Source organism: Anomaloglossus baeobatrachus, chromosome 6, assembly GCF_048569485.1.
Source record: "Anomaloglossus baeobatrachus isolate aAnoBae1 chromosome 6, aAnoBae1.hap1, whole genome shotgun sequence".
In the NCBI taxonomy this organism is placed as follows: Eukaryota; Metazoa; Chordata; class Amphibia; order Anura; family Aromobatidae; genus Anomaloglossus; species Anomaloglossus baeobatrachus.
Window position 1 is genome coordinate 480,217,042 of NC_134358.1, and position 20,906 is coordinate 480,237,947.

The 20,906-nt window shown below is 42.4% G+C and overlaps 1 protein-coding gene across 1 annotated transcript in view; it reads left to right on the plus strand.

Annotated features, from left to right (window-relative positions):
* The window catches only part of TOMM7 (translocase of outer mitochondrial membrane 7), a 31,280-nt gene extending 12,013 nt beyond the window's left edge, over window positions 1-19,267 (plus strand). The window contains exons 2-3 of the mRNA XM_075316720.1: window positions 8,494-8,542; window positions 18,636-19,267. Of these exons, the coding sequence (XP_075172835.1) occupies window positions 8,494-8,542; window positions 18,636-18,651 (65 nt within the window). The 3' untranslated portion in view covers window positions 18,652-19,267. The remainder of the gene's footprint in view (window positions 1-8,493; window positions 8,543-18,635) is intronic.
* The last annotated feature ends 1,639 nt before the right edge of the window (window positions 19,268-20,906 follow it).

Genomic DNA, 20,906 nt, shown 5'->3' on the forward strand with positions numbered 1-20,906 from the left:
TACATGCCAGGGGATAAAATATTAGATATTTATTTCTTTTTGGCATTGAATCTGACAACATTTTTCTCAAGAATTTTTTTCTATTATCTTGTTCTAATGGAAGAGTTTTCTTGATAATTTCTACCATAAGAGAATATTCCACAGAAAAGGGAGTAGAAAAAGTGATTGCCATGGATGAAGGGAGGGAGCATAAAAAGAAGTGCCAACAGGACCTACAACATGGGACCGCAAGTGGGACAATTACTGGATCCAGATTCAAATGCTCCTGTGGCGGATATGTCTGCTTGCATCCTTACACAGCCTCAACTTCAGATATTAAAGGATTACGTTTCGTTCTGACAATGCACGCGGATTTTCTCCGTACTCTCCCAGATATTAATAAATTTGTAAGATCTTTAAATTTTGACGAGACACTTTGCACATAATTCTGAACCAGGGAATGGTATGTTTTTCAAATATCATCTGCCCTTCTGTATGTGAGTCTGATCCTACATGTTATACGTTTTTAGGAACAGTGTGCCATCATGACCTTACAGGATTTACAGTTGGAATCTACTTCTTCCATTAATATTAAGCTTACTGTTTTTCATTCCACTACAATTCCAAACCCCCTTTCTATCATATATAATCCCATGCCAAAATGATGGATTTGTTTCAACAAGCCATTGAGAGTGACGTAAAGGGGACCTGTCCCCAGGTGTTTGCCTTATGAGCTGCAACTCCATCAGTGAGCCCAGGCCACTCTGTAGAATGTAAAAGAAAAGCACTTTTATACTCACCAAAGGGGCGGTCTGGTCTGATGGGCGTCACTGCTCTTGGTCCAGCGCCGCCTATTTGCTGCGATCACGGTCATCCTCCTTCTGACACCAGTTTGCATGACGCTTGCTACGTTATCCACACAGGCCAGCATTGCGGTCCTGCGCAGGCGCACGCTTGATCTTCTCTGCTGAGGGCAGATCAAAGTATTGTAGTGCACATGCACGTGAGGTCTTTGACCTAACCTTGCTCTTGCACATTCCAATAGTTTGATCTGCCCTCAGCACGGCAGATCAAGCGTGCGCCTGCGCAGGACCGCAATGCTGGCCTGTGTGGATAACGTAGGATACATCATTCATACGATACTCAGGAGGACTGCAACCGCAGGAGAGAGGAGACGCTGGACTGAGAGCAGCGACACTCATCGGATCTGACCGCCCCCTAGGTGAGTATTATAAAGGTGTTTATGTTCTACAGATCGGCCTGGGCTTTTATATACAGTATTCTAGAATACTCTATATAAGAGCTCACTGTTGGTGGCCACAGTTCATAAGGGAAAAACCTGGTGACAGGTTCCCTTAGGCTATGTGCCCACGGGGACAGTGTCCTGTGGATATATCCGCAGGACATTCCGCAGGAGCTCCCAGGAAACCGCACCACAACTTTTGTCTGTTTCCATGCTGCGGAATGTCCTGCGGATATAGTGCGGTCATTCTGCATTGAAGATACAGTACCATGGCTTCGGCACTGCATCCTCAATGCAGAACAAGTGCTGCAGTGATCGGGGTGCTCATACTCACCTCCATCACACAGCACCTCGCTTTCCGGCAGCTGGGTCACTCTGTCAGCGTCTGCAGGAGAAGGTGGGCGGGCCTGAACTAGCTCCGGCTGTCACATGACCGGAGCTCGTGCAGGCCCCGCCCACCTCTTCCTTCCTATACCTGGATCCACTGCGCTGCTGTACACCGGACGGAGAAAGTTACTCCGGTGAGGCAGGTAAGTATATGGGACCCTGCGGAGAAATCCGCAGGAATTATTGACATGCTGCTGATTTTTCCGCAGGGAAATCCGCATTATTTCCGCTGCGGAAAATTCCGCAGCGTGGGCACAGCAGTTCCCAAATGCAATAGAAATGGCTGGGGAGTAGCTGTTCTGCAGATTTTTTAAAAATCCGCGGAATTTCCGCGAAAAATCCGCGGCAAATTCCGCGCATTTTCCGCAGCGTGGGCACATAGTTTTATAAAGGCTTATATATGTCTATATATGCTTTATAAAGGCTTGTTTTACTAATCAGGATATGTCTATTAGCAATTAGTGCTGAGCAGAAAACTATGAATGAATTGAGATCAACAATAACAATAATCTAATTATTTGACCCTCTGAAAAAAGCCGATCGGAAGATCTTGATAAAATGTATAAAACTGAGATTCTTAAATTTGTCTGATTCTTCCACCTATTGTAAACTTGATAAGAAGCTCCCTATTTCTTTTTAGTGTGAATTGACAGTATGGGTGGATGATGAAGAACATCATAATATCATGACACTAGAAGAGGCAGAATTTAGCTAGATTATCCTGGCATTCCTATTTTTCATGCCTTAATGAAAGTGCACAAAAACGGGTCTCCTTCCCCTTTACATCCCATCGTATCTGGCATAGGTTCTATACTGGAACGATTGTCCGCTTGGATCAGAATTACATCAAAGACACAAAGCATTTTTTGAGTATCATGGGTCAAATATCTTGGTTTGTGAACAATCATTGAATGGCCTCTGATGTGACTTCCCTCTAATCTTCCATAATAAAATATTAAAGGGAATCCGGCCCCAGGGTTTTGTCACCTAATCTGAGAGCAACATAATGTAGAGACAGAGTCCCTAATGTGTCACCTACTGGGCTGCTTAGTGTAGTTTCGATAAATTCACTGATTAACCCCTCAGTAGATTATCATTAGAGGACTACTTGGCGTGCTGCAGGTAGTCCAGTATATTCCTGAGCTCTGTATAACTGCTAGATATGCAGCAGAGAAAACATTGATTGTATCAAACATCTCAGTAAGTGACACATCGCTGGAATCAGGGTTTCTGTTTCTACATTATGCTGCTCTCAGATGGGGAGCAAAAACCTAGTGACAGATTCCCTTTGAATGCCTTATCCTTTTTTGGGGGAAAATACACTCAACTACCCGATTATTCTCATTTCCTTTTTTATACTGGATACATCTTTTTTACTTTCACATATTTATGTTTTTAATTACACTTTTTATTTACAGATTCTTGTTTGTCTGATGGGGAAGGTGGGGGGGGATGTTTTCCAGCTCTTGCCAGTGTCTACATGTCACTGTCGGGATAAAGAATATCTATTTTCGTCCCATAGCCCTTTTTTTTTAACATATCATCTGGATGAGACGTCATATTTAGAGTTGATCGAACCCGCCAAAATCCGGGAACGGCGGATCACTGCCGGATTGAAAAAAAAAAAAGTCCGGATCCACTCCAGATTCCGGTGCCCATATAAGTCTATGGGGACCAGAATCCGGAGATTAAAAACGTTTGTGGAGGAAATAGGGGAGGTAGGAGCGCGCACGGTGTACTCACCCAAGGCTGTCTCATGGCACAGGTCACGCTTTCGGGTCACGCTTTTCCCTTCCGAAGCTGACAATTCAATATTCATTGTTTTGCCTGCCCACCGGCGCGTGTAATTGATTGCAGTTAGACACGTCCCCACCCTGAGTGGCAGCATGTCAGCTGACTGCAACCAATCACAGGCGTCAGGACAGCCAGTGGGCGAGGAAAGCAGTGCAAGTGTATGCGGGTCAGTATGGTGAATGTGCATGTGTTTCAGAAACACATGCACGTTCCTGTCAGAAGAGTGTGCGGCTGTGTCGGTGATACAATGTCAGACTCGTGCGAGTCTGGAATGACAGCACCCGTGCCTGCCTGCCGCTCTCTGTACCTAGAAGCACATGGCACGGTCCTGTCAGTAGTGTGCGTAGCTGTGCTGCGATGTCAGACTTGCGGGAGTCCCTCGCAAGTGTGTCTCCGGCCTAAAAGAACCTCATGTGGCTTTTTTTTTTTATTATTATTATTTAAATAAATAAATAAAAAAAAAAAAAAAAAAGAAGTGCGGTCTCCCCTAATTTTGATACCCAGCCAAGATAAAGCCGGCTGGGGGTTGGTATTCTCAGCCCGCAGCCGCCCGGTATTGCCACATCTATTAGATGTGACAATCCTGGTGCAATACCGGCTCCTCTCGATTGCCCTGATGCGGTGGCAATCGGGGTAATGAGGAGTTAATAACAGAGCACAGCTGCTACTAAGCCCTAGGTTAATAATGGCACAGGTGTCTTAGACACCCCCATTATTAACCTGTACATGAAAGTAAATAAGAACAAACAGAGAAAAATCCTTTATTTGGAATACAATACAAACACACACACCCCCTCATTCACCACTTTATTAACCCCTAACACCCTGCAGCTCCGGCGTTATCCACCTGAGGTCCCACGCCGCATCCAGCTCTGCTACATCTGAATATCACAGCGAGTGGCCATAGAGCACGACCACTCGCTGAGAGCTCCAGAGAATGAATGGGCTGCGCAATGAGCGATGACGTCACTCAGGTCATTTGCGGTCACAGCTAGAGGTTCTCACGGTCCTTCACCTGTGATCGCAGGTAACCTGACCTCAGGTGGAGGTCACGGAGTTCACACCTGCATCTCGTAGCAGAATATCTTTTTGGCCAAGAGATGCAGATTTGATGCTGAGATTTTTACACCTTATTCTTGCATCCAATCTACATCTCCTGGCATAAAAACACGTTGGGGTTTTTTACGCATTTTTTTGCCGCTGTTTTTGCCACGATTTTTGCCTTTGTTTTTTGCCAGTAGGTGCACATTTGGTACTGAAATTGTCTGCACCAGATTTCAGCACCAAAATTACACCTCCTGGCAGAAAAAAAAGCCCCAGCCCTGTGTTTATCTTGGCTGTGTATCAAAAGAAGAGGAACCACATGCGGCTTTTCTTTTGTTAAATAATTAAAAAATAAAAAAACAGACGTGCGGTCCCCCCCCTAATTTTGATACCCAGCCATGATAAAGCCGGCTGCGGGCTGAAAATGCCCGGTACTGCTGCATCTATTAGATATGACAATCCCATTACTTTACCGACTCTTCCCGTTGGCATGGAGCGGTGCCAATCTGGGTACTAAGGCTATGTGCCCACGGGGACATTGTCCTGCGGATATATCTGCAAGACATTCCGCAGGTGCTCCCAGAAATCCGCAACAGAACTTTCTCTGTTTCAATGCTGCGGATATACAGCGGAATGTCGTGCGGATATGGTGCGGACATTCTGCATTGAGGATACAGTACCATGGCTTCGGCACTGCATCCTCAATGCAGAACAAGTGCTGCAGTGATTGGGGTGCTCATACTTACCTCCATCATGCAGCACCTCGCTTTCCGGCGGCCGGGTCACTGTCAGGGAGCGTCTGGTTCACTGTGCTGGAGGTGGGTGGGCCTGAACTAGCTCCGGCTGTCACATGACCGGAGCTCATGCAGGCCCCGCCCACCTCTTCCTTCCTGTACCTGGCAGGATCCACTGCGCTGCTGCCGCTACACCGGACGGAGAAAGGGACTCGGGTCTCTATCAAGGCAGGTAAGTATATGGAACCCTGTGGAGAAATCCGCAACAATAATTGACATGCTGCAGATTTTTCCGCACGAAAATCCGCATGATTTCCGCTGCGGAAAAATCCGTAGCATGGGCACAGCATTTCCCAAATGCCATAGAAATGGCTGGGGAGTAGCTGTGCTGAAAATTTCTGGAAAATCCGCGGCTTTTCCACGAGAAATCCGCGGCAAAATCCACGCATTTTCCGCAGCGTGGGCACATAGCCTAAGGGGTTAATAGCAGCGCACAGCTGCTATTAAACCCTAGGTTAGTTATAGCACAGGTGTCTGAGATACCTGCATCACACTAGCCTGTAAATAAACACAGACACAGAGAAAAATCCTTTATTTGGAATAAAGTACAAAACGCACCCTCCTTCACCTCTTTATTAAACCCAAACACACCGTTCCAGGTCTGGCGTAATCCACACGAGGTCCCACGCCGCTTCAGCTCTGCTACATAGCCAGCGGCCATAGAGCACGACCGCTGACTATGCAGACCATGACTGAGCCGCGATGACTACATGGCAGGCAGATACTGTCACAGGCTGGGGGCGCGTCTGCCTGCAACCAATCACAGATGACAGGACGGCCGGTGGGCGTGGAAAACACGGAAAGCTGTGTGCATACGATGCACAGTACAGGAAGTGAATGCGCGACCCGGAAACAGTGTGCCGCCATGACACCGAGTCTCGGTAAGTATGAAACGCTGTTTTATTTCTGTTTTTTCTTTTCAATTATTTTCCCCACCGCCTGATCCGGATCGTGCACCCGGAAATCTTCGAAACCGTGCAGATCCGGAGTTTTACAGTCCGGATCCGCTCAGCCCTGACTCAGTGATGAGCCATGACTTATATCGATGAATTAGCGTTAGTCATCCATAGTGACGTGTGTGACATTGATGCTTTTTGTAAGTTTTTGAATGATCATGAATTTAATCTTTAATTTGTTAAAGAAATAAAAAAATGACGTTTTGTGTTTCCTTCCTCCCTTCATCCATGGCAATCACTTTTTCTACTCCCTTTTTTGGTGGAATATTTACTTATAGTAGAAATTATCAAGAAAATTCTTCCCTTATTAAAACAAGATATTAGAAAAAATTATTGAGAAAGATGGTGTCGGTCATTGCCAAAAATAAATCTTTATCTAATATTTTACCCCCCAGGCAGGAACTCTTCCCGTATGATGAAAACCTCTTGGCTTTCTTTTAAAGTCTGTTATAAGTGTGAGTTACTGTGATGCAGTTTATGTAAATTGATACAAAAATGTGACTTTTTCTTCCCTTACAAATGGGAAAACCTTCAAAATATAAAGCTTCATGAATTGCATATTTAGTTACATGTAAAGTATGCAAGCTACAATATACCGTATATAGGCTCTATGTCACGTAAACTTAAAAAGTGATTTTCAGAACATGTTAATGATGCCAAAAAAATAATGCCAGCACTCAGAAATGCTCCTTGTCCAGAGCCACTGGCTATATGTCAGTATGCGGCGTTTATAAAACTGATCCTTCATGCAGGGGAGGAGATTGGCTTGCGCTTTTGTGGGCCCATGAAGTACTTTGAAACTTCTGGTCTAAAGGATTTTTTTTTTGGTGTTTGTGTTTATTTCTTTTCACTTACAGATTAGTAATGGGGGGCAGTCTCATAGATTCCTCGCATTACTAATTTAGGGCTTAATGAAGAAAGAGACTGGCACTCCTTGTATTCTTTATGAAGACAAATCTTTTAATTGTTCAGTTTCATGGGCAGGCGTCACATTGTATCTCGTTTCGGCTTGAGCACAAGCCTATCTCACCTGCCCATGGAACTGAACAATTAAAAGATTTGTCTGCATAAAGAATACAAGGAGTGCCAGTCTTTACATTTACACCATTTACCTTTGAGTGCTGCCCGGAACTTTTTCCTTTTAATTTAGGGCTTAGTGACAGCTGTGAGCTGTTATTAACCTGCTACCGCACCAGGCCAATCGGGATGAGCCGAGTAAAGTTCCGGGATTGTCTCCTCGAATGGATGCAACAATCCTGGGCGGCTGCAGGCTGCTATTTTTAGGCTGAGGGGGCCCAATAAGTATGGGTTTCTTCAGCCTGCGAAATCAGCCCCCAGCTGTCAGCTTTATCATGGTTGGGTATCAAAATTAAGGCAGACCCTCACGCCTTTTTTTAAATTTATTTTTTTTAAGTTGATTATACAGCCAAGATAAGCACATGACTGGGGGCTACAGCCTGTAGCCGTACGCTTCATCTGCGCTAGGTATCAGAACATAGGGGGACCTTTATGCTAATTTTTTTTATTTATTTTTACACCAATATAGACACACATACAGTGTCTCTGATTGAAAGTAGCCAGTACACTGTCATGCAGGGCGTGTCTGACTGCAACCAATCAGACGCGAGGACAGCTGGTGAGCGGGGGAAGCAGTGCATATGTATAAGGTTAATGAGCGGAAGTAGTGTTGCAGCTGCTCGGAGACTGGTAAGTATAAAGCGCTTGCTCCAATCACCCTATCCCTTCTACCACCATTTTCAATCTCCTGATTCATGTCTCCATAGAATTTTATGGAGATCAGCATCCGGCCAGATATCCAAGATCAATTCCAGGTCCAAATTTTTTTTTATTTATTTTTTTTGTCCCTTCTATCTGAGAGTCCACCATCACAAATTATTAGTAATTATTGTTTTTTGGGATACTTATTATATATTCATAATAATGATATAATTGAATAATATTAGTGTAATTCTATATTCAAAAATTTCTTGACAGTGCCTTTTGTTCTTTGCTGTTTTTGATGTACATTTCTATACATTAACAAAAGTAATCACTTAAGACAATTGTAACTTGATCTACATATCACCAATTAGGGTGTGTGGAATGGCAGTGTACTGAAATGTGATTGGATGTTCTCTTTATTTCTGATAAGTTAAATACTTTGTCATGTCCGTATATTTGTGCTATGATTACAAGCATTCTTATGCTCAAAACGCATTGCCGATGCTGTATTGCTTCGATTGCTTGTAAGGTACCTACTTCTGTAAAATCTTATCACCTATTTTTTTTCTTTTAGGATTTAAGAGGGGAGCAGACCCTGGAATGCCTGAACCCAGCATCCTAAGGTAACTGTAGTACAGGGTACATGACAAATTGAAATATTTGCTAATATAATGTAACTTCTCTTGGGAGATTGGACGGCACCATAACCAGCAGGTGTCGGTCGTGTATTATAGCTGCAGGTTTTGGCCGTGTATTATAGCTGCGGGTGTCGGCCGTCTAGGGTAGCTGCGGGAGTCGGCCGTCTAGGGTAGCTGCGGGAGTCGGCCGTCTAGGGTAGCTGCGGGCGCCGGCCGTCTAGGGTAGCTGCGGGCGCCGGCCGTCTAGGGTACATGCAGTGACTCCATGATAGAAGTACTGCATACGTTGTACATTTTGGAATCCCACTGTCTGATTTAAAGGGGAGGTCCAATATCTATTTTACCATTTATATATCTATCTTTAAGCCCTAAACACTGTAATTCTAATTTGCTTTATAACATTATCATTCGCCCTATATAGATAATCTCTGTAGCTGCTTTTTTTCCCTCTTCACGGTTCGTTAGTGGGGAGTCTCCTTACTTTTACAACCGCTATCTTTCTCCCTGAAATGAGACATCATCCGGGGATGGGGATAGAAGCAGACTGGTAATATAAGCTGTGGGGCAATAACATCTAGGGCACCATTGTTTTCAGTAGGAAAAGTTCAGACGGGCTCTATTTCATTAAGTAGCGTCAGAGAGATTAGCCCCATTAACCTACAGCAGCGTAAATTGGTAATGTGCCCAGAAGCCCTAGGTCCTGCCCCAAATTTCTGCTACAAATTTCAGAGTAAATAGTCATTTGTGTATGTGCTCCATATGGATCTGTAGAATTGCTCATAACCCCTAGAGATTCCGCTGAATGTGTTTTAAAAAATCTCATCCAGCCATTGTTAGTTAAAGGGAACTGAAAATACATGGCCGCTTCTTTTTATACTCGGTGATATTCTGAGTGTTCCCCCAAACCATTGTATGTAGGTGGAAATATCCCTATTTTATGTTTGATTTGTGCATTTATTAATTTGCATCAGTAACTTTCTTCCCCGCCTCTTCATACGTCTCCGGCGGAGGTTTCCCTGACCGCTGTTTTACTTTTGTTAAGTCAACTTTTGATTTCTAACAATAGCTGAAAGCTGCAGTCACCGTCACAGAGGATGTTGCACAATCCAATTTTCTTACTCTACGTCCTATTCTACTTCTAATATGCTTTTTAAACGGAAACTCGTACATTTCACAAGATATCTACAAAGGACTTTTTTTTCCTTCAGATTTTCCATTAACAGGTTTACAGTGTTAGAAGTTAAGTTATTTATTATAGATTGGGGCGCTTATCAGAACCGCAGTGGAGATCAGTCAGTTCCCTCGATTTAAAAGGGTGGTCCAGGCATAGGGTCTTATTGAGCCATCATTTTGATACTTGGTCAGTACCTTATGCCTCAACAACCCCTTTAAGACTTTCATAAACCAGTCTGAAAGTAAAAGATGGTTGTAGCAAATTGGGACATATTTATTCAAAAGTGTGCGCTTCCTAAAAGACTGAATAGTCAGAAAATAAAATTTACACCTTACAGGAGCTAGTGTAGATTTATAATGCAATTTGTGCCATTTTCTGGCTTTGGTTTTAATAATCTGTCTAAAATTTATATCTATGCTTCCACTTAATTAAACTTTCTTGGTGAGCACTATGCAGAATGTAGATTCTGTGCAGTTTGTGACATTGTGATGTGATTTATGCCAAAAACTAGTCTAAGTGCTCACTCTTATTAGTGTATAACTCTGACGAGTACTACCATGTTTCCCCGAAAATAAGACACACGCGCTAGGGTCTTACTTTCAGGGTAGGACTTATTCTCGTGGAAACACAGTTGAGGGAAAGTGTACCCCTAAAAAAAGCAGATCCCCCTTCCCAGGAGATTCATACTTACCCAGGCATCTGCATCGGTCCCAGGTCCTCCTGCGATCTTCGGTGGGTGCTCCCAGCAGGTATGCTCCACGTATTCCTCCCCTGCTTCTGGCCAACACTCACATCAGATTGCGTGCACGCACACTCACACACACACACACACACACACACACACATCAGATCATGCACACAATCGCACACACTCACCACATCCGGCGATACAGATTTCTTCCGGCTGGCAGAGAAACCTGGGATGCCTGGGAGTGCTTCCACTGCTGGGCCTCGCCCTACACGTTCCAGGTTCTTCTGCCAGCCAGAAGCAATTGGTATCGCCGGATGTGGTGAATGGGTGTGCAGTCTGATGTGTGTGTGCGTTCCACCGCAGGTCCTTGATACGTTCCACGGCAGGTCGTCCCATTCGACGTCTGGTGAATATGATCACAGGGTCTTCTTTCTTCTCTCTTTTGGGGGTGTCTGCTTTCTATAATGAAGTGTCCTGCAGTATGATTTACTTTTTTAGCTGCATGAACACTTTATTATTGAACCGCAACTAGGGTTTATTTTCGAGGGAAGGCTTATATTTAAGTCTTACGCCGAAAATGCTGAAAATTCCTGCCAGGGCTTTTTTTCGGGAAAGGTCTTATTTTTGAGGAAACACCGTATCTGATGACTTATTGGATAGCACTCGTTTCAGTGTTATACTATGGGGCAGTGCCAACCAGCTCTTTTTTTTTTCTCATCCCCACTCAGCATGAAAAAATGATCGCTGCATGCCGTGATTGGCAGCATATGTAAGACAACGCAGACCCATTCAACTCTTATCAGAGCATGCAAAACATCAGACTGTACTGGGATATCACCCGAGACAAGTCCGATAAATGTCAACACAGACAATGGAGAAGATGGAGAAATTAAGTTCTCCATCATCTCCATACCTGAGCTCTGATTCTTAAATGAGAGAGAATCGGATCCCAGTAAAATAACACTCGGATCAGTGTCATTTGCATAGTCCAACCCCTTGATGAGTGAATATACACTAGTGTGAGTGTACCCTAATCTGAGCCAATTTTTGCATTGTCTACTTCTAGCTCATACACTGAACATACCCTTAAACATCTAAAAGAATTATACAACCAGAGCACAAAGAAAACCATGGCACCCACTGAAGTGTTCCCTTTGTGTCCTCTTATCTACATGTGGGAATGGTTCAACAAGAAAAGACACATAGGCCATAGCAGTTTCCCCTCCAGTATCTTTTCTAAATGCAAGCTGGAGGATGATGTCCCTGTGCTTATATACCCAGCTTCTGCATTATTACAAGAGTTAAATAGGAAGATTGCAAACAAAATAAACAGCTGAGTTTTGAATATATTCAATGTCCCCATAGGTTTACATCTGCCTTTATCATATCAGAAATATAAAGCTTATCAGAAAGCTGACACATCATGGATTCCATTCAAAAGTCTCTTCACACATAGCGTTACAAAAGAATCAACGCCTGCATTTATAATCACCATCACTGTTGTATACCATCATTATGGTGTATCCTAGTATATCGGCTGACCATGTGTATAAGAACTATAACTCATGCCATTTTGTAAGATTTTGTACCAGGGTATTGAAATTCAGAAAATACAAGGGGAGACTAGAGAACATTTACATGCCACAAAAGTCCACTTGGCATATTCCCAAGTAATATGTGCTATACTACCATGACCTTATCATTACTGGGACTATATTGCCTCGTGCCTGGTAACCCAATACGCCTACTGCTGTGCTAAGCAGCTCACGGTCTATAGATATTGTACATACAGAGCCTGGTGTGGGCAGAGGCAGCCTTCTCAGCTGTGCTGCATTGCTAAATCTAAATACTCTCATATTTTGTATCAAATACCTGCTGACAGATTCCCTTTAACATTAGGAAACATTTGCATCTTGTGAGATGAGGGATTGCATGTTGTATACACTATTCCTTTGACGTTCTGGAAATATAACACCAAATCCTTAAGCAGTTGGAAACTCCATTTTGCAATAAGAAATGCAGTTCAGATTTTTCCTATTTAAACAGTGATAAAAAGGAGGGAAAGTTATAAAACTGAGCTATTATGGAAATAGTGGCTTCCCTGCTTTTTCACCACAGTCATTTTTCGGAAGAGTTGAACTTAATAACATTTAGAAATGGTTTAGTAAAATTCCCATATTTTACATTGAGACCATTCACTGTTGTCATCCATTGCCTGTTTATCATTGGAATTCATGGAGCGGAAGCCTGTAGGAAAGAACTCCCACCATAAGAATAACTATCTCCAGCATCTTGAGGTCTGAACTTTAGTTTATTTTTGTGGATGTCGTTTATAACTTTGATGGTAATTGTTTCTAGTGATACATCGCGCCAATCTACCATCAGGCTTGTGTAATACGGGAAGCCAAACTGTTTTACTAAGAAGACATTCTTTATAATAAATAATTGCATGGTAGTCGCAGAATCTGCATCCCGAGACCACCATACATATTAGTCCAATGGCTGCTGAACCTGCTGATATCAATGGGTTCAACCAACACTCTATGTGTATGGGGTCTCTAGTCAACTGATTGTCGAGGGAGCTGTCGATCAGGCATGGCCATTTCCGGCCTACTGATCATATTGTTCTTCTGGAGATAAGCTGCCAGCCAACATGTCATCCAATGGCTGCCTCATAGAGAACACAGGAGTGTCCGGCCGAGCGAGTACCTCTGTCTGCGGGAGAGTTGGATGAGGCATCATTCGTTTGGCAGCCATCTAATATGTATGGGGGCCTTTACAGTGCATCAGTACCTGCCATTATCAAACCGTTTCAATTCGCTGTTTACTCTATTCCCACAGCAAAGGTATTGGGATCTCCCATTATATCTGCCTTATTCGTGGGTGATCTACAATAAAATCTGTCTGTGAACAATTAAAGGCCTAAAGGGATTGTCCACTTCTGAGTGCCCCAAGATGCAGCATTATGAAATTCTAAACTTTCAACCTCCCCATGTGATGTCATTACTGTGATGCTTGATATGTCATGTGACCGTTGCTTTCAATCAATAGCAATGGATGGCTGCTGAATTTACTATTCTGTCGGAACATAGTCTTGTGCTGACAGAATACTTAAATGCTGCAGGAGCCATGTGACACAACAATGTCCCCTTAAAACCAGGAGACACAACACTGACAACGCAGCAATGGCACCCATCTGGGGAATAAATATAGCAATTTTTTTATTTGATTCTGTAGAAGTCAGATATCGCAGTACAATCTTCATACAATATTATTTAGAGTTCTAAGATTGATTAATGTAAGAATGGCCAAATTATCATTTTTAAACATTATCCCGCCTGATATTAAAATCTTCTTAATATCTTGATTATACCGCCATACGGGCATGGATTTTCAAGGTAACTCCAACTGCCTCATCCGGTGTAGGGAAGATATTTAAGGAAAACCTTTTTTCAGTTTCAGCATTTTAACACTGGGCACATCATTGATGCAGAACGGAATATAATATTTTGTTTAATTTATCTCCATTGTGGAAATATTTGGTTTGTAAAGTTTAGATTATATATAACCTATAAGTTCAAGGGGTTGTTACCAGAGATTCGTCCCTGGGGCATGTAGTCTTCTGCATGACGTTGACCAATTATAAGCAGGAGGTGTCTTGCATGGAAGAAATATTACTTGCCTCAGAAGGTCAGACAAAAGTGCATTCTCCATCGAGACATAATGTTACAGCCCTGCCCTCAGCATTGATCTGCAGTTAACATGTAGAGTACAGCAGAGTGTGATTTATAAACACCTCCAGCTTTCATCTCGAGGGAATATAGCACAGCTGAATCTGATGACAAACAGCTCTCATCTCACAACACTGTCATCTCTGCCCAGCCCCTCATACTAACTGCTGGGACATGTAAGCTGGAGGTGTTTGTAATTGCGCTTTGCTCTGCTCTATCTACACTACACTTCTTTTCTACTCTTTATGACAACACCTACTTTATGATTGGTCAACATCATACAAGGGAGAAAAGCGCATAGCACCAAAGATGTATCTCTGTTAACATATCCCTTTGAACTTAGAAATAATTAGACTTTTCCTTCAGCTCTGCACTCTTTAAAACTGTATGCAGATTGTATTGTGAAATCTAGCAACCAATCACTTTTAAAGTGAAGCTCTAGGAATTAACATTGATTGCGTATCCTAGGATGTACATAGTCATCAGTGTGATCTGTCCATCAATCAAAAGAAGGAACCACATTGTTTAAAGTGGCCCCGCAAACCTCCTACCCAATCATAATCACTTCCACCTTTTGATTGAGAAGTGATTATATATTTATTATGGACAGTCATCCTACCCGTTGCCCACCATTTGCTTTCGTGTGGCTTCCTCTGCTCAGATTTAGTTTTTATTTCGTCCTACTTTAAAAATGGCCCCTGCAGTGGCATGATGAATAAAGGCTGCTTTACACACAACGATATCGCTAGCGATCTCGTTAGCGATGTGACACGACAGATCGTAGATGCGATTTGCCGAGACCGCACATAGGTCGTTTTGTGCCCGGCGCTACAAAAACGACCTATGTGCGATCTCGGCAAATCGCATCTACAATCTGGCGTGTCACATCACCAACGAGATCGCTAGCGATATCGTTGTGTGTAAAGCAGCCTTAAGTCTAAACCACACCTCCCTGCCTTTCCTGTGCAGTGAAATGAGAAAGACAGGGGAGGCATGGTGTAGACTTACCATAGCACTCCCCATAGAAGCTGATTAGAGGAGGCAGCAGGTATCAAATGAAGGGCGACTCCCGTTGAGATACACATGGTCACTTTTCAACCAGTCTGGAGGCTCATTTTATACAGCTACTACTCAGTTCCTTTTTAATTAAGCAATACCAGACATGACCACAAATGCATGGTCAGAGCACATTCATTCCCCAATGTTGCAGCTTCCTGGATAGCCAACACTTGAAATGGTTTGCCCAGTGCTGGATTACTAGGTATTCTGCCTCATTGGATGCCGGGATAAAGGCGTTTCTTGGCACTAGCTGTAGGCTCATGGCATCTTCTCGGTCACCAGTTCCATTATTATTATTATGACAACTTCCTCATTACTGGTTATAAAGTACGGAATTTTAAGAGCAGGCCCGGCTTTCTGCAATGAGAAGGGAACCTCCGCGCCTTATTTACATTTAGCCATAACCTCATCATAGTGGTTTTGCATGCTTTTTTGCTGAGGCTATCTTTTTTTTCAGGAAACCCCACAACAACCAGAAGTAAACGGAATCCCTTGATTTGTAATGTCCCGGCTTAAAGAGAAGTGAAGGGGAATTTTGATATTGAAGCTGCAGATTTGCTGAATCCCACATTGTTTTACTAGTATTGCATTAAGACCCATAAAATAAATCCTTTTCCATTATGACGTGTACTTGTGTAGGATAGCAGATTTATGGATAATTCAGGGGAACCGGTTAAATGTCGGTGTGCTGTCCCTACGCAGAACTGATGGCCCACGGACAACACATTTTTACACACGGGACTGTTGGCCTGTGAATGTAAAATCACAGCAGGCATTATTTTGATCAGTAATCTAGATCAGACTTACTTATTATAAGTTAATGGGTCCTTATAAAACAGATCATATATGGGTTACCATCCGTATAGCATGCATTTTTCACAGATACATTCCAAACATACGATTTTCCATAATCTTGTGATAGCCTGTCTTACACGATTTCATTCACAATATCGATTACTGGGAATTTGTTCTATTAATGTGGGGATGTCAAAGCGCTACAACAAACCCCCTATTTAAACTCATTCACATAATACAGGTGCGTAAATGGCAGCTTGTATTCTGCTGATTCAAGAAATGTTTTCCTGTAGATATGGACACTTGCATTTCTGGCTGTAGGTAAGTCATCATGTCAATCAACATAGGAGTGGCGGTAATCTAAAAAAGTAACAAAAAAGGAGAAAAGTCCAGCTCACCAAACTGCCTTGCTGGTAGAATCCAAATCCTGCTCACGGAATGTGGCTAGGCAGCCAATCAATTGTAGAAAATAGGAATGGAAATTCCAGCGCCAGGAATAGCAGGTTAAAAATCCATTTTTATTAAATATGAAGTAAAAATCCAGCAGTTACAGCATATATGTCAGATGGCTTACAGAACAACGCGTTTCGACGCTCAGGTTTTAATCATGTTCATGCTTCCTATTTTCTAGAATCTAAAAAAGTGGGTTGACCACTGCGCGGAGAATCCTCATTTCTATATTACAATAAAGTTGATTATTTTTTTTTTTTTTTTAGCAACAGAGGAATTTAAAGGGAATCTGTCACTAGAATTTTGCAATGTAAGCTGAGGACAGCAGGCTGCGAAGTTTCAAAAAGAAAAAACATCTGTGTTTCTCTTATCTGTGTTGGAGCTATTGTTTACTCATACTAAAGGGTTTATTGCTCTATGATTAACATTGGTGTGATTCGTGCACAGTGGTCCAGCACGCCCCCTGCTGTGAGTGACATCTCACAGTCAATGCACAATCTCTATTGAGAGCCTGGTGTGGGCACGACAGCTCTCAACTCTGCTACACTCAATTCTGAGATAAAGTCTGAATGGCTGCACACAGCGATCTAATCTAAACATGGTTAGTTTCAGAATCTTTGCCTACATTATGCTGCTCTCAGATGAAATGGCAAAACCCTGGTGACAGATTCCCTTTAAATAATCTTTTTATTGTTGCGTCGGCTCATACAAGGCTCTGTAATTAGATTCAAGAGTACATTTTGGATGACAGACTTTAAAAAATTACCGTGGGAATAAGTGGAAGTCTACATAACTAATTTGATCAGCTTCTATGAAGAGGTAAGTTCAAGCCTGGACCAGGGAAATGCAGTGGATGTTGTGTATATGGACTTTTCAAAAGCTTTTGATACGGTGCCACACAAAAGGTTGGTACATAAAATGAGAATAATGGGGATAGGGGAAAATGTGTAACTGGGTTAAAAACTGGCTCAGTGATAGGAAACAAAGGGTGGTTATTAATGGTACGTACTCGGACTGGGTCTCAGTTCATAGTGGGGTACCACAGGGGTCAGTATTGGGCCCGCTTCTTTTCAACATATTTATAAATGACCTTGTTGGGGGCATGCGGAGTAGAATTTCAATATTTGCAGATGATACTAAACTCTGCAGGGTAATCAATACAGAGGAGGATAATTTTATATTACAGGGAGATTTATGTAAATTGGAGGATTGGGCTGAGAAGTGGCAATTGAAGTTTAATGTAGATAAATGTAAGGTCATGCACTTGGGTAGAGGAAATAACATTTATGATTATGTACTTAATTGTAGAACACTGGGTAAAACAGACACAGAAAAAGACTTGGGTGTATGGGTGGATGGTAAACTTCACTTTAGTGGACAGTGTCAGGCAGCTGCTGCCAGGGCTAATAAAATAATGGGATGTATTAAAAGAGGTATAAGTGTTCATGAAAAAAATATAGTTCTACCTCTGTACAAGTCACTAGTGCGACCGCACTTAGAATACTGTGTACAATTCTGGTCACCGATATATAAGAAGGACATAGCTGAACTGGAGAGGGTGCAGAGAAGAGCGACCAAGATTATTAGAGGAATGGGTGGGCTGCAATACCAAGACAGGTTATTAAACTTGGGGTTATTTAGTTTGGAAAAATGAAGGCTTAGGGGGGATCTAATCACAATGTATAAATATATGAGGGGACAGTACAGAGACCTTTCCAAAGATCTTTTTACACCTAGGCCTGCGACTGGAACACGGGGGCATCCGCTACGTCTTGAGGAAAGAAGGTTTACCAATCATAATCACAGACGAGGATTCTTTACTGTACGAGCAGTGAGACTATGGAACTCTCTGCCGAATGATGTTGTAATGAGTGATTCACTACTAACATTTAAGCAGAGCCTGGACGCCTTTCTTGAAAAATTTAATATTACCAGTTATGTATATTAGATTTTATGACAGGGTATTGATCCAGGGAACTAGTCTGATTGCCGGATGTGGAGTCGGGAAGGAAATTTTTTCCCCATTGGAACTTGTTTGCCACATTGGGGTTTTTTTGCCTTCCTCTGGATCAACATGTTAGGCTACGGGTTGAACTAGATGGACTTAGAGTCTCCCTTCAACCTTAAAAACTATGATACTATGATACTATGATAACAATACATTCTGTTCTCTTTCAGTTTATTATGGGGATGAAGACTTTGACATCATGATGTATGAAAACAAAGTACTGAAGAAGAGGGAACAGCGACCAATACAACCATCATAAACTATGAGCAATTCTGCTAACCGATTATATGACCTGGATCTGTGACACGTCTTACAAGTTATTCTCATTCAGTACAGTGTCCCCGAAGAAGCAGCTGAAGTGTGAAGACCTTTTAGTTTTTGTTTCCCCTTTTTTAAACATTATTTAAACATTTGTCTTTTGCATTGTTCTGTGTTGTCCACCTACTGCTGTACATTTCTTTATAAATCTATATTTGAGCATTGTATGGTAATTCTGCCCATTAAAAAAAGAATGCCAGTGACCGCGAGGTGCTCCCTTGTGAAGCGCCATTAGAGAGTGAGAAGGCGCATAGGTATGCAAAAAGGTAAAGCACCATTCTGCACTCGCTGGCTGCTACCTGCCTCTTCATCAGATCTCCCTGGATAGGGGTACCCTGGATATAGCAGAATAATGAGGTTTTATCAGCCGGTTTTGTCAGAATCTGTAGAACTTGCTTCTTCTCTCAAATTCATACCTATTAGATACAAGAAGTAAAAAAAGCAAAAGATTCTAATAAATGATATGTTCTTACAAGTGCTAAAATGAACGTGTCTTTATCAGGTAAAAAGCACTATGTTGCAGAAATCTCTAATGTTCACACAAGATATGAATGGAATATGAACTGCAATTTTTCAGTTAAAAGTAAGATATTGGAGCATCTACCATCATATTTAGCAGTATAATATGTATAAGTGATGAAATACATCAGCTAGACACTAGCTGCATGATTCCAACCATGTATGAAACCCTAGCATTTCAGAAAAACATACTTTAAAGAGAATTAACCAGCAGGATCTTCATACATAAAGTAAAGCCAGTGCTATACTGGCTCTAGGATGCTGAATGTAAGCATGGCTTTTGTTCAGAGATCGGATGTTTTTTTCAGAAATATGTGCAAGTAAAGTTTCAGCAATGCACTGCTATTTGATTGACAGGTGCAACAGGAAGGGAATATGTGGGTTGGGTTTTGCTATCTATTCCTGCCCCTGTTTGCTGCCTGACCTTAGTAGTTGTTGGACTGTAGGGGTAGCATTTCAAACACACCCCTATCACATGACAGAAATTACTCATACCTGGAAGGAGCCCATACAGTTTAGCATCTATTAAGGCCAGGCAGCAAACAGGGGCGGGAATAAATAGCAAATCCCGAACCGCATATTCCCTTCCTGTTGCACCTGTCAGTCAAATAGCAGTGCATTGCTGTGTCTTTACTTGCACATATTTCTGAAACAAAACATTCAATCTCTGTATGCTTACAATCCGCATCCTAGAGCCAGTATAGCACTGGCTTTACTTTCTCTATGACAATCCTGATGGTTCCCTTTAAAAGCTGCCAGGGACTGACCCACGTGAGAAACTAGTCTCCGGTAGCTTCTCTGCACCCGCTGTCGTTCAATGCCAGGTCTCTCTATATATACATCCATGCAGGGCTCTCCTGTCACTCAAGCAGAGTGGGCCTGGAGTCCTGCATTTCTGACTGGTGTCTGGTGTGGCTCGGTCTCCATTGGATTTTAAAGTATGCTTTTCTCTGAAATGCTGCAGAATTTGAGTGGAGCATACCTGACTGAAACCATGCAGCCTGCTTGATGCATGCTTACCATGGATCAGACTCGATGTGTCGGCTTTCTTTAAAGGACAGAATAAATTTGACAACATTATAACAAGCACTGTGAGTACTGTGTAAATGGTCATTGCTCAAACGAGAGATGTTCATATTCTTCCACTTATGAGCGCCACTTACCTTCCACCTCCTCATGAACTCCTCATCCATTCTTACAAAAGTGTCATAATCATCCTGGTTAAAGCAAAATGGACTGCCAGCACATTGAGATGTCCGGTAATAGACAAATGAAGATTATGGAGAAAGAAAGATCTTGTGGTCAGGTGTTTCTATAGTCACTAAGGTACAGATATGTGTTTCCTACGTTTTAAACTCTCCTTGACAAATGGTGCTCTTGTAGCCTTAGATTTAATATCGCATTCACATGTTGCATTATTTGCACTATTGCCACTTTCAGATCCTTTGTTGGGTTCCTTCTTAGCAGTTCCTTAATGCTTTTGGGATGACTGTGACCTAGACGTCTACCCATGTGTAGATAGTTATTTGGGCTGATAGAGTAACGCTTTAATGCCAGAAAACTGGGGTACAATCCTTTGATAAGTCGCAATATTTTTTTTTTAC